We start from the raw sequence: 12,759 nt of genomic DNA, 5'->3' as shown, positions 1-12,759 counted from the left end.
GAATTTGGTGCTCCCAAGGTGGTAGGTGCCAGTGTCCTGCTGGCCGGAGTGGCTCTGTCCTCCAGCCACTGACTCCCTCCCTCTGCTGCAGATCTCTGAGCGGAACAAGTACATGTCAGCTGGGGACCGCCTGCTGACCCACTGAAGCCCCTTTGTTAAGGAAGGTTGAGGCACCAACACGGGCTTTGCAAGGAAGACTCTCGATTGGGAGCTCATGCATGGGGCTCAGAGAGCTGAACGGGTTTCCACCGTACAGCTGAGGGGGGGGCGGGCGTCTGCCCCGTCCAGGCCCCTGCCGTCCGCTGTGCTACAGCTGGGGGGGGGGCGTCTGCCCCGTCCAGGCCCCTGCTGTCCGCTGTGCGCAGAGCCTGGGCATCTGTGGGCCCAGCCAAAGGTGCAGAACTCAGAGGGGCGCAGGTGTGGAGCCTTTGGTGCGGATGTAACGAGAGAGGGGCTGGGAAGTCAGAGCAGCGAAGACCCGGGGACCTCGCTTGGTCCTGCAGTATCCGGCCTGGGGGTCCAGGCCGTTGGAGCGGGCAGGGGTCTCCTGCCCACCCTGTGTGTGAGGGTGTACCCAGCGCACAGGGGCCACCTTCTGGGGAGTGAATGGAACAGAACCCTTGGTCTAATGCACATGTGCGTCTGAGAGACAGACAGACAGCCGGGTAGCTGTGGGCGTAGGGGCGGCGATGCTCAGGCCCTGCCTCGAGTCTGCCTGAGCCACGGCCCTGGTTCAGCACCCGGCCCCCTCCCTGCAGCGCCCAAGGGCTCTGGAGATCAGCTCCGGTGGCAGCTGGGGTGGGCAGTGGGAGCCACGCGCCCCCAGGGCCACAGCCACCTTCACCCACGGAGGTGCCCTCCTCTGACACCCTCTGTGGGCCGGCGGGGCCAGGCTGACCCAGAGACAGAGTTTCAGTCCCCGGTTTTTAGCTGAGGAAACAGGCCCAGGCTCTCAGGAGGGGAACTCCAGAGCCCGTGGCCGGCAGGGAACACACTCTGAAGCGCCCCTGCGCAGGTCTGGGAGAGGCCCTCTGCCCCTCAGGATGCTTTCAGGACAGGCCTTCTCACCTGAGTCTGTGACAGGTGTCCCCCACGCAGGCCCGGTAGCCCGCAGGACCCCAGGGCTCACCCCCAGCCACCCAGACCCCAGGCTGCCTCCACCCCGTCCTGGAGGCTGACCCAGATCCCCCTCTGGGCCTCGCTCTCCCCCACCAGCATCACCAGGGCAACCCGTGCCCCTCTTTGCCAGGGGCCGAAGGGTTCCCAGGACATAGGGCTTTCGGGGTTCAAACTTGGATACCTTGGTCACCCCAGCTGTATCCTGTCATGCTGGCCAGCTGCCATCACGTGTATATGTGTTTGTATGCATACATGTGTGTTGGACATGCGTGCGTGTGTGTGTGTGTCTGTATGTGTGGGGTTTTTATTTACCAGGTAGAAGCAGCGCCCCCTTCTGACAGCAGCTCATAAATCCCCACCCCACACCCTCATCAGCTCCTGCCTGGGGTGGCCTCAGGTTCCCATTTCTCAAGGGGATTCTGAAGTTTCTCAACCTCATTTGCTCTGAAAGATTTATTCCCAGCAGACCCAATAGAATCTACCCTCCGAACGTCACAGGGGTTCTCTTCACCCGTTGGGGCCTCTGAGGAGATTTGCTTTTTGAGCATCTTCGGGAAATTGGGAGCCTGTAGAAAGGGGTCCCAGTAGACGTGCCGCTTCCCCGTCAGCTCACTCCAGCCCTCGGCACTCGTCTGCGAGGCTGCTTGGTGCCATTCACAGAGAAAATTAAGTGATAGCCAGCACTGCCCTCTGCTTGGCAGGAGCACCCGGGGCCGAGGGGGCGGAAGGCAGCCCGACAGGCACTGGGGGTGTGAGTAACGTCGTGGTGCAGAAGCCCCCCTCCCAGCAGCATCGTCAGCGGGTGACTCACTCCCCGAAGGAAGGGACGGGGAGGGGGATCTCAGAGTCCCGGAAGGCGGTCCTGGGGGGACGCTCACCTCACACTCTGACGTCTGCTTTGTGGGCCGAAGGAGAGGCAGCCAGTGAGTGAATGAGCGACCGGCCTCCCTGCTCACGTCCCCCCGCCGACCCCCAGGGAGCCCTCTGCCTGGCAAACTGAGAACAGGCTGTGGAAACGGGAGGCCAGTTAAGAGGCTGGTGGATCGTCCAGGCAGGACAAGGTGGCGGGTGAACCAGGCAGGGCAGCAGAGGTGATGGGAGGTGGACCCTGGGTACCTGTTGAAGGCAGAGCCAGTGGGGATGGATTCAGGACGAGAGAAAGAGAGGGGTCAGATGACACCAGGGTTTTGGCCTGAGCAAGCTCTGTGGGATGGAATTGCCCTGAACTTTTTTTTTTTTTTTTGGCTGTGTTGGGTCTTCGTTGCTGCGCGCGGGCTTTCGCTAGTTGCGGCGAGTGGGGGCTACTCTTTGTTGCAGTGCGTGGGCTACTCATCGCTGTGGCTTCTCTTGTTGGGAGCACGGGCTCTAGGCACACGGGCTTCAGTAGCTGTGGTGCACGGGCTCTAGAGCTCAGGCTCAGTAGTTGTGGCGCACGGGCTTAGTTGCTCTGTGGCATGTGGGATCGTCCCGGACCAGGGATCAAACCCGTGTCCCCTGCATTGGCAGGTGGATTCTTAACCACTTTGCTACCAGGGAAGTCCCTGCCCTTAACTTTTAAATCTCGTTACCCCCTCGCAAGTCATTTTGGCTGTAAAGGGCAGTTGGGATAATTTGGCCATTTTTCTGGTTTTTTCACATGACTCTGGTCACTTCTTAAAACCGACACACTGAATGCCTTCACATGAAGCTCGTGTCCACAGGCAGATGAAACACATAGCTGCTCAGTGAACCGCTGGCTGGAGTGCAGGAACGGGTAGCAGCCAGAGCTTACTGCAGTCTAGGTCCTGGTATGATGCTTACTGAGTGAGGCCGGGCAAAGGAGGGGCTCTGAGCATCCTTTCCCCACCTGTAGAATTAGGGTAAGAGCTGGAATCAATGAGGGACTCCCACCCCCTTATAGAGACTTAGAAAATTATGACCAAAGAATACAACCTTGGGGCTTCCCTGGTGGTGCAGTGGTTGAGAGTCCACCTGCCAATGCAGGGGACACGGGTTCGTGCCCCGGTCCGGGAGGATCCCACATGCCGCGGAGCAGCTGGGCCCGTGAGCCATGGCCGCTGGGCCTGCGCATCCGGAGCCTGTGCTCCGCAACGGGAGAGGCCACAGCAGTGAGAGGCCCGCGTAACGAAAAAAAAAAAAGAATACAACCCTGAAAAATAATTTCAAGAAACAGAGGCCTAGCTAAACTTCGGAGAAGAGATTTCCAGAAATGAGCGCTGTCTAGCTCTGAGTTTCTCACCAGCCAAGGCAGATAAATAGATATCCTGGGCTGTATGAATCTCCTCCAAGTCCACCCTGGGTGGCAAACTTCCCTGGCGCTAGATTCAGGAAGGGGTGAGTGGCAAAGGGTGCTACTCACTGTGTCATGGAAAACATCACTGAGAGGTTCACACAACTTTGCAGTTTTCCAAGAGTCACAAGTACACTGTAGACACTTCTCAGTCAGCTCCAGACCCGCGTCTAGGAGTACGATTCCTTTGCAAAGCCGACAGGAGGCTCGTGGGAGAGACCGTGGACACAGAGCCTGGTACACAGAGACATAGCATGGACAGTGGACATGAGTGCTGTAGCGTTTATGCAAGTTCAGGACCCACCCCGAGCCCTCGGGTGATGCTTGAGGCCACACGGCCGTCGTGTACTTCAGTCTTATCACGGGACGACCGAGAAAAACCCCCAGAACAGACTTGTCAGCACCCCGTGGCCTCAGCTGGCGGATGCAGACAGTCCGGGCTGAGGTCTTGGTTTGGCGCCATGAGGATGCTTAAACCCTAAGAAGTGGCTTGGGGACCCAGTTTGGGAACAGAAGTTGAAAAATGGTGCGTCTCAGGTGGCCTGGGTGCTGTTAGGATCGCCAGGAACATCCCACCCTTCGGGGCCTGGTTCTGGAGCACAGGCGGCGCGGGCCCCTTGGCCGAGCTCGTGTGGGGCATAGATGAGGCCGCAGCTCCGGCCAAGCCCCCGGGGTGCTGGGGGCCGGTGCTTTCCGGAGCCCTGCTTCTGCTTTCAGCGCTTCCAGGTGACCAACCGGCTGAGATCAGCCACTCGTCCATCTCAGTGTCCAGTTGGCAGCAAGCCCACAGGCGCCGACGTGGAAGAGGCGGCCCTAAAGAGAAGACTGGAGGCCTTGATCAGCCGCGCCGGTGACCAGCGGGCCTCATCCGAGGAGGAGGGCAAGGACGGAGGGGCGGAGCAGGGCAGCAGCGTCCCCAGCGAGGACCCCCCCGGGGCCGCCCCGGAGGTGAGGCTGCCTGAGCGACCCCGGCAGCACGCACTCGGAGGCGGGGCCGGGGGGGCCTGGCCCCAGCTGCGCACGGCGCCCCACCGCGGGCTGCCCGGCTGGCCAGGCAGCTCCTGGCGTAGTGAAAGGGGCACCTTCAGGATGGGACGTGCGTTGGGGCGAGCCCTGCGGTCTCCCCCGCTGGTGGTCACGTGCGGCGCTTCCCTCTCCTAGGTGTGCACAGCTGCAGGCCAGACGCCCAGCCGGGAGAAGGGGGCCCGGGGCCCCCAGGACCCCGTGCAGCCCAGCAGGACCACAGACGAGGAGCTGTCGCAGCTGGAGGACAGAGTGGCCGCCACGGCCTCTCAGGTGCAGCGGACAGAGAGCGAGGTAGCCCCGGCGGCCCCGGGAGCAGGTGGCTCCCCCAGATAGATAGTGGGGGCCCTGGAGGCCTGGCAAGGGTGGTCAGCCCCCCGAAGGGCTCACACACAGGGAGCCCACGTTGTCGGCTCCAGGACAGGCTCCTGGGGCTTTCCGTGGAATCACTCTCCACGCCACGCCCTGTGCCGCAGCCCTGCCCATTTCCCTTTTAGGTTGACAAGAGACAGGTGGCGTTTTCAGCCACGGAAGGAAGATGCTGACACTTACCCCTCCCTGCCCCATGAGGGGGGCTTCTCCAGAAGCAGGCTTAGATTTTAGGACAGCCCCGGGGCTCAGGACCAGACTCTGACGGAGGGGCATCCTGTAAACTTGGGTCCCGCGCTTGAGTTAGGGTAGGAGGTGTGTTAGTGGTGTGCAAAGGTCAAAGGACAGAGCCAGGGTCTCCCAGAGACAGTCAAGGTGATTGGGCTCTGCTCTGCCCTCCCCCTGCTGACCCCAGAGGAGAGGAGGTCTGCCCGTCCGAGTGCAGGGGACCCAGCACCCACTGTCCATTCATTCCAGCTTCTTTTCTCTTCAGCAAGTGTCCTTCCGTCCCCAAGGAAGAAGGGGCGCCTCCCCAGGCCGTGCACCTTAGGGGGCGCACGTGAGCCTGAGAACTTTGCGTTCATTTATTCCTTCCTATGGAGCCAGCAGTTCTCAGTCGGGATCCCAAGTACGGCGGGCATTGTGTAGACACAAAAGATGCAGCTATGAGCACCTCAGAGCAAGCCCCTGCGTTCCTGGAGCTTGTGCTTCTAGTGGGAGGAGACAGAACAAGTCGACGAGGCTGAGGAGAGGGTAGCCCCAGGGAGCGCTCGGATGGGGCTGCCTCGAAGGGTGGTCGGGAAGGGATAATACAAGAAGGCAGCCGGGCGAAGGCCCCGAGGCGGTGTCGAATGTGGCGTGTTCGGGGATCCGCAGTGGAGCCCTGCGCCAGAGCCCAGGAATGAGAAGGGGAGTGTCTGGGAGGAGAGCAGATTCCAGAGAGCCCCAAGGACCGTGAGAAGGGTTGGGGGCTGTGGGAGGGATCTGGACGGGCCTGAAGGGGGCCCGTTTCCTGTTCCCAGAAGCCTCTGCCTTCAGCTCTCCCCCCGTCACTACCCCTCCCTCAATCCCTCATGGATGAGCCCCCAGAAAATGTATGGAGCCCCTTCCCCCGCTTGGGGGTGACCCTCCCGACAGCCATGGAAGACGGATGGAAATGGGGCGCCCAGGAAGTGGCCCTGGGCGGGTCGCCCATCTTAGGGGAAGCACGATGAAATCGGTGAATCGGGGGCAGCAGCTCCTCCTGTCCTGTGATGTTGAAAGGATGTCCAAGTGACATCTGTCTGTCTGTCTGTGGTTCCGCCAGGTGTCAGATATCGAGTACAGGATTGCAGCCTTGCAGGCTGCAGGGCTCACTGTGAGGACCTCGGCAAAGCCCCGGAAGAAATCCAGCCTCCCGGTGAGTGGAGGGGCCGCAGGGCCCTGGCCAGGAGCACAGGGCAGCCCGGGGCCTGGCAGTGAGAGCCCCCGGGGCAGCCACCGCCCTCCTCCTTAATCTGCCAGCCTCATGTTTCTGCAGTCAGTGACCTGTGGGCTGCGCTGGGATTCCTTTTCATTTGCTAGTGTTGTTTCTAACGGAAAAGAGTGCTATATGGGGGGACCGTCAGCTCCTGCGTGAGAATTGGAAACACAGCCACGTGGTACACACACACACACGCACACGCACACGCACACACACACACACACACACACGCTTTAAAGTCCAAAGGAAGCAGGCTGGACAGCACCTCGTGTTGGCGGCCTTCATAAAAGCGCTTTGCAAGGCGGGTGTGACGGTAGCAGGATGGGGACCTGCCCACGACAGAGACCTGAGACCAACATCCTTCCCCCCCGATTCAAGTCGGGAGTCTCCAGACAGATCACAGTATGAGGAAATCTGGCAGAAGGATGATAAATGCTCTTAGGGGAGGCCCAGATGCGGCTGCCGGGATGCCCAATCAAATCTGAATTTCAGATTCACAGCAAGTCATCTTCTAGTATAAGTATTTCCGTGCAATATCTGGGACATACTTACACTAAAAAAATTTAATCATTGTTTATCTGAAGTTCAAAGCCAGCTGGGCGTTCTGTACTTTAATTTGCTAAACCCAGCAGCCCTGGGCGCAGAGCCCTGGAGTGGTGTGTGCTCTGTGGGTGTCGCCGTGCCGTCCCGGCCTTCCAGACCGAGGACTAAAGAGAACACCCTCCGTGTGTCCTGCCCGCCCGCCCTGTGGCAGGAGGCCAGACGAGCAGTCATAAGCACGGGCTCCTTCCCTGTTCTCCAGGTATTTCTTCCCCAGCTTGTTGGGAAGTTGGGCCAGAGTCCTAAGAATCCGCGTGCAGACCCTTCAGATGAGGTCGAGGTACGTGTCACTACATCCAAGCTCGAGAGGCTGGAAGCGGGTGAACGGTTGGCCCGACTTTTCCAGAAGCGTGACAAGTACGGAGGGGGCGGGGGGTGGAGCTGAAACATTGGGACTTTAGAAACCTGGCAAGTCTCACAGGCTGGTCTCCCCATAGGGTGTCTGTCGGGGAAAATCCAGGAAAGCCCAGCCAGGGGAGTGGGAGGGTGGGACAGAGGGCAGAGGGCAGACCCCAGGCAGGGGAACTGGCTGAGAGGAACACAGAGCCCTGGAGACAGTGCACATCACGGGGGCCGGGTGCTGGGCACGTACTGCCCCCCACGCCCCCCTGTCCTGGGTGACGAACATTCACAGACGTAGCAGGCTCCAGGGCCCGGGGACGGGCCTCCCCTGGGAGCCGCGGGTCCCGGCCGTGGGAGCGAAGCGCGGGAGCCGGTGTGCGCGAAACGGCACAAGGATGGACGCGGGGTATGGGCGGGACGCACAGAGCAGGCCGTCTGCTCCGGGTCCTGCCTGCTGCCTGATACGCCCCTTGTGAGCTGTGATGAGCACCTAGTCATTTGTGCTTCTCGTGACAACAGCAGTGGGTAGCTCTTCGTAGTTAAAAATGGTATTTTTTTTCCGTCCTTCCATTTGATGTTCAAACAACCTGGTAAGCAGGTGTGGATATCGCCCCTGTTGCTCCAGTGCGGAGCCTGAGGGTGGGGGAGGTAGACATACTGGATTGAGACCACACAGACCAGCGACAGGCGGTCTCAGTCCGGCCTCCCAGCCCCACCCTGACCCTCTTCTCGGGGCTGTGGTCTTCCCTGACCTGTCCCGGGAAGCCCAGCCTGAACGTGTCTGCAGCCAGCCTCCTGGTACAGCCCACAAAACCAGCCAGGCTGAATCGCAGGGAGTCAGGCATTGGCAGGACTTCCAGGGAGTCAGGCTGTTTTGCTCTCAGCTTCCCCCTTGAAGAGGCAAAACAGCGAATGAATTAGCCCAGAGTAGAGAGGTGAGCAACAGGAAAGGGGCAGGGAAAGAAAGGTGGGGGGCCCAGCCGCCATGGGGCGCTGAGAATGTATTAGGTACAGTTAATCTTCCAATATCCTGTACAGGGGCTGCTGACCCATTTTCCAGATGAGGAGACAGTTCGGAGAGAAGATGTAAATCGTCCTTGTCACGGTGGTGAGGGGTAGCGATAGGATTTGAACCTGTCTGTGGGGCTGGAACTTGGGCTTTTCCGCTGTACCCACCCAAGGCTGCAGCTCTCCGAAAGCTAAGCAGCTCTTTTATATTCCGGCATTTGTTGCATAATGTATTGATAGCGTGCATTTTAATATCGTTAAAAGTTCAAATTTTGCCCAGGAACAGAAGAGAGTTGCCCTGATTAATCCGAATCTGCAGGAATGATGAGAAATCCAAACCTAGCTCCCCGGTGTTCCTAACAATTACAGCAAGGTACTGACGCCCAGAGACGGCTTCTTTCTTCCAGGTGGTGGCTGTACCCTATCCTGTGAGGAGAAAGCTCAGTGATCACCCCAGAAGTCAAGGTAAGAGTCACCTGCTTCCCTCGTCCCCCAGGCCTGGGAGGTGAGCTCAGGGGCATGAAAATGGCCAGTCGGGGCCCCATATTTCTGCGTAACCCGTGGGACCCGGCATGTCATGCCACTGATGCCCGAAGGACACTCCATTACCCTCGGGCCACCCTCAGGGACCGTTGCAGTGACGTGGTGTCTGGATACCTGGAATTTGCTGCCTGAAGCACATAAGGGTGTTGACGGTGGTGGCAGCGGTGGTTTCCTTGTCCTGCGATGTAAATCGTGCTAATAATGGTGCAAAGCTCCCCACCTTCTAGAGCGCACAGGACGTAATTAGCCCGCCTTGATGTCTTGGTGGTGACGAGGACATCAGCTTCGTCCTGGACGGCACATTTGTTTTTATGCTCCTTTTAAAATTTCTTAGGAAGCAAAGACACTTGTTTGGGGTAAGTTTGTGATTAATAAGCACCCCCGCCTCCTGTTTTCCTCAAAGACAAAGATGATGCCTCTTTCGATCGGAAGTCCGTGTCCCGCGGATCCCTGACACAGAGAAACCCCAGTGGCAGGAAGGAAACCGCCAACCACAGCGTTGCAGTAAGTTTTCTCTTTTCACTGAGGCGGCTTTAAAATTCTCTCAGATTGACATGTTGATTTTAAGTTTGCAAAGTAAAGAATTGGGGTACACTAACAGGAATAGTAAAATCAGCAAAAGGTCTAAAGGAAAACAGAAACATTTCTTAAAGGTACACAGTGTACCAGTGACGGGGTCGCCTGGCCCCGGGGGGCTCTGGGCTTGGGGACGGGGACAGCGCATGAGGCAGTGAGGACTCCCCACGCAGCCCCACCTGCCCACCCAGCGCTGTAAAGGTCATTCAGCTGAACCACCTGTGCAGGTGCCGGCGTCAAGGCTGTCCCCCGACTTCCGTGGGAGAGGGCTCTCTGCAGAAAGAACGTGAAGTGCCTCCCAAAGCCCAGGGGACATCAGGCTGTACTGGCGGGGTCATGGCCTTGATGCCCGCAGAAGTGCACCTTGCACACCCTTCTCTGGCACCACGGTCCTTGGTGTTTGCAGCCGCACGAGAGCCTGGTGAAAGCACCAGCTTTTCTGACGGGCGTGTCAGCTGCCTGGGTGCCCACGGCACCCCACAGACACAGGGCTGCAACGGCGAGAGACAGCTGACCTCTAGGGACCCCAGAGTCATGCCCACGTCCCAGGGGTGGGCATGAGGTCTCAGTGGCCTACGTCAGGTGCAAACACCCCCATCCCCACAGCTGTCCACACTGCGACCACCCAGCAGTCATTATGGCTTCATGCCGGTTACGAGAGTCTGAGTCGACGGCTTCGCTGTCCAGGAAGACGGAGCGACTGCTCTGTTCTTTCCACAAACTCCGTTTTTAATCGGGTTTTCAAAGTTTCTCACAGTACTCATTGCTGATGATTGTGTGCGAGCCTTGTGTCGGCAGACGGGGAGATGGGGCACACGTGTCCGATACAGCCAGCGTTAGGCCGCCCCAGACGACAGGAAAGGACAGAGGGCAGAGGCTCCCTGCCAGGCCCCACCTGAGCCCGGAAGAGGCCGCCTGGACCGTGGCCAGAGCGTGGCCATCCCCAGGGGCTGATGGCGGGCGATAAGAAATCACCAGCGGGGTCTTGAAAGTCTACACGCTTTCAAATTCGAACGCACCTTCCGTGCTTCAGAGCTTTAGATCGTCACATACTTGCCGTCCTTACAGCCCATTTGATGAGGGTCGGTGTCATTGACCCATAGCTGGGGAAACAGGCAGAAAGAGGTTGAGTAAAAAAAAACCCGGCAGGGGGTTGACCGATGCCTCCTGGCCAGCAAGCCCATGTGCGCGTCTGTGTGCTCTCCCGTGTGTGTGTCTGTGTACGTGCCGTGTGTGTTTTTATGTACACACAGTCATATAGCTAAGTGCGTGTCTACCTGTGTGCACACCTGTGTGTTTACATGTTCCTCTGTGCTCGCCCGTGTATTTCTGTGCCCACGCCTGCGTGAGTGTGCGTGTGCTCTCGCCCGTGTATCTGTGTGCGTACCCACCTGTGCATGCTGACGTGTCCATGTGTGTTCACAGAAACCCGTGATGACCCACCAGCCCTTAAACGGGAGGTTCGTCTGAACGGGACAGAGCAGGAGTGGCGCTGGTCCTTTCCCTCCACCTCAGCCTCCGTGTCCCTCCACCTGCCCCGCGTTTTCCAATGCACGCAGCCCAGTGGAGGAATGAGAAGAAACCCCGTCTGTGAGCTGACGGCGGTTCTCAGCCCGTCAGCTCTTCACCCACGTTCTCTGATGACCTCCAAGGCGCCCCTGCCCACCTGCTCTGATCCGTGAGAAACATCTAGGCTGACGCGTCTCTCCTTTAGGGTTTAAGCTTTCTGAAGGACACAAAGAAGCTTTTGTTCAGTGATCTTCTAGCCCTTTCACTGCTGGCTTTCTTATGCTGCTTTCATGACCAGAATGGAAAAGGGGTGACTCAGTGACCGCACCAGCCATCTGTACACTCCTGACTGTGTCTGTCGGAGCCAGGGCAGGTGTGTGGGTGCGACTGGACATCAGGACAAGTCACTGAGCTCATGTCCATCTGAATAAGAGGGAGGGATAGACCCCCGCATCTCCTCACACAAACACACCTAGTCTGCAAGTTCCCAGCCTGTGCTTCACAGGCTGGGAGAAAGCACACTGTGGTCGAGGACAGAGCATGCCAGCGGCAGCAAGTGAGCATTTGCTCAAAGCCCGGGTGCAGGTGCAGACCGCCTGCCGGGAGGCACTGGCGGAGCCTGGACGGGCGGGGCCCAGCCTGGCACTGCCACTCGCTGCGGTGGAATCCAGGAGGCCACTTGCCGTCGGTCCGCAGAGGATCTCCAAGTCCTGCTCAGCCTCGGACAGTCTGGGTGTCTGTGTGGCTCATCCAGCTTGAAGGGGAGCCCGCTGGGACCCCCTCCACAGCCGCCTTGAGCACAGTAACCCTGTCTCCCCTCGCTGAGCACGGCTGCGTGCTTCAGAGGGACCGGTTTACTGAGTCCTCGGAACAGCGCACTTTGCAGAGGAGGGAACAGAGCCCCGAGTGTGAGGCAGCCTCCCCTGTGATCCTGATACGTTCTGGAGTGACTGGGTCAGCTTTGAGTTGTTCTCTCAAGTGGTTTGGTGTCTGTGTTCTGTGGTAACTGAAAGAAGAGGTGAATAAATGATGCCCAAGAGCCTTTGATACGAAGACTGACTGTGGACACAGCCCCACCCATGGTTTACAGATTCTGCATCACGAGCTCCCTTCGCGTTTCCACTGAGCCTATAGCATCACGGTCACCGCAGAGACCGTGTCATCGACGGGCTGGCCCGTGGCAGCTCCAGTGCGCTTTTCCGAATCAGCATCTGAGTTGATCTGAATGACTAGGCTTCAGGTTGTGCTGGGATTTGCAGAAAAGATGGCTCTGAAACTCCTTCTCAGAATGAAAGCTGCTTGAAATAGTCAGCTCCTAATTCAACGCTGAAAATGATTAAAGGATTCCAGTAAGCCAAAGAGGATCCATCCTTGTCTCCGTGCACCCCTCCTTATTCACAGAGTAAACTAAAGTCAGTGTGAGTTCCTAGCATCAAGGAAGAGGCAGTCCCGGCTGGCCTGCAGCACTGCCCTGGGTGTGATGCAGCAGGCACGTGAGGCCTTGTGCCCCGGAACCGTAGTGGCCACTTAGCTCCGTTGCTAACTTGAGCTCAGAGAGCTTCCAACCTGGAAGCACATCCGTCCCTCCTTCAGAAGGCCTCTCGCTGGGGTCTCCGATTAGGGTCAGGGCTACACTCACTCTTTCATTCTCTCTGCAGCACTGCAGAGGCCCCGGACGGTGTGCATGGCCCAGGGACCTGCACCCATGTTGTGGGCAGCGGCCGGGGTGCCGGGGATGTGAATTCTCCCAGCTCCTGCGCTGGTTCCTCAGCCCCTCTCGGCCCCTTGATGTCGAATCTCCTTTCCATCCCCATCAGGTCCCACGGCTTTAGGCACCTGTGGCTGGATTGCAGCCCAGACCCCCCGAGGTCCCCACCACAGACCAGCTGCCTCTTCCTCTGGCATCTCAAAGTCAGCC

At 58.8% G+C, this 12,759-nt stretch overlaps 1 protein-coding gene across 3 annotated transcripts in view; it reads left to right on the top strand.

The window, feature by feature from the left end:
* Window positions 1-12,215, top strand: part of MLPH (melanophilin) — a 43,761-nt gene extending 31,546 nt beyond the window's left edge. For 2 of the 3 annotated variants that reach the window (XM_060301664.1, XM_070045884.1), the window contains 7 exons: window positions 4,127-4,357; window positions 4,571-4,726; window positions 6,108-6,200; window positions 7,066-7,143; window positions 8,621-8,678; window positions 9,160-9,260; window positions 10,758-12,215. In XM_060301664.1, the coding sequence (XP_060157647.1) occupies window positions 4,127-4,357; window positions 4,571-4,726; window positions 6,108-6,200; window positions 7,066-7,143; window positions 8,621-8,678; window positions 9,160-9,260; window positions 10,758-10,802 (762 nt within the window). In that variant the 3' untranslated portion in view covers window positions 10,803-12,215. The remainder of the gene's footprint in view (window positions 1-4,126; window positions 4,358-4,570; window positions 4,727-6,107; window positions 6,201-7,065; window positions 7,144-8,620; window positions 8,679-9,159; window positions 9,261-10,757) is intronic. The other variant, XM_070045885.1, reaches the window with a different exon arrangement.
* The last annotated feature ends 544 nt before the right edge of the window (window positions 12,216-12,759 follow it).

This window comes from Globicephala melas, chromosome 7, assembly GCF_963455315.2.
Source record: "Globicephala melas chromosome 7, mGloMel1.2, whole genome shotgun sequence".
NCBI classification, from domain to species: domain Eukaryota; kingdom Metazoa; phylum Chordata; class Mammalia; order Artiodactyla; family Delphinidae; genus Globicephala; species Globicephala melas.
The sequence above is the reverse complement of the archived record's forward strand: the minus strand, read 5'-3'. Positions and strand labels throughout refer to the sequence as shown.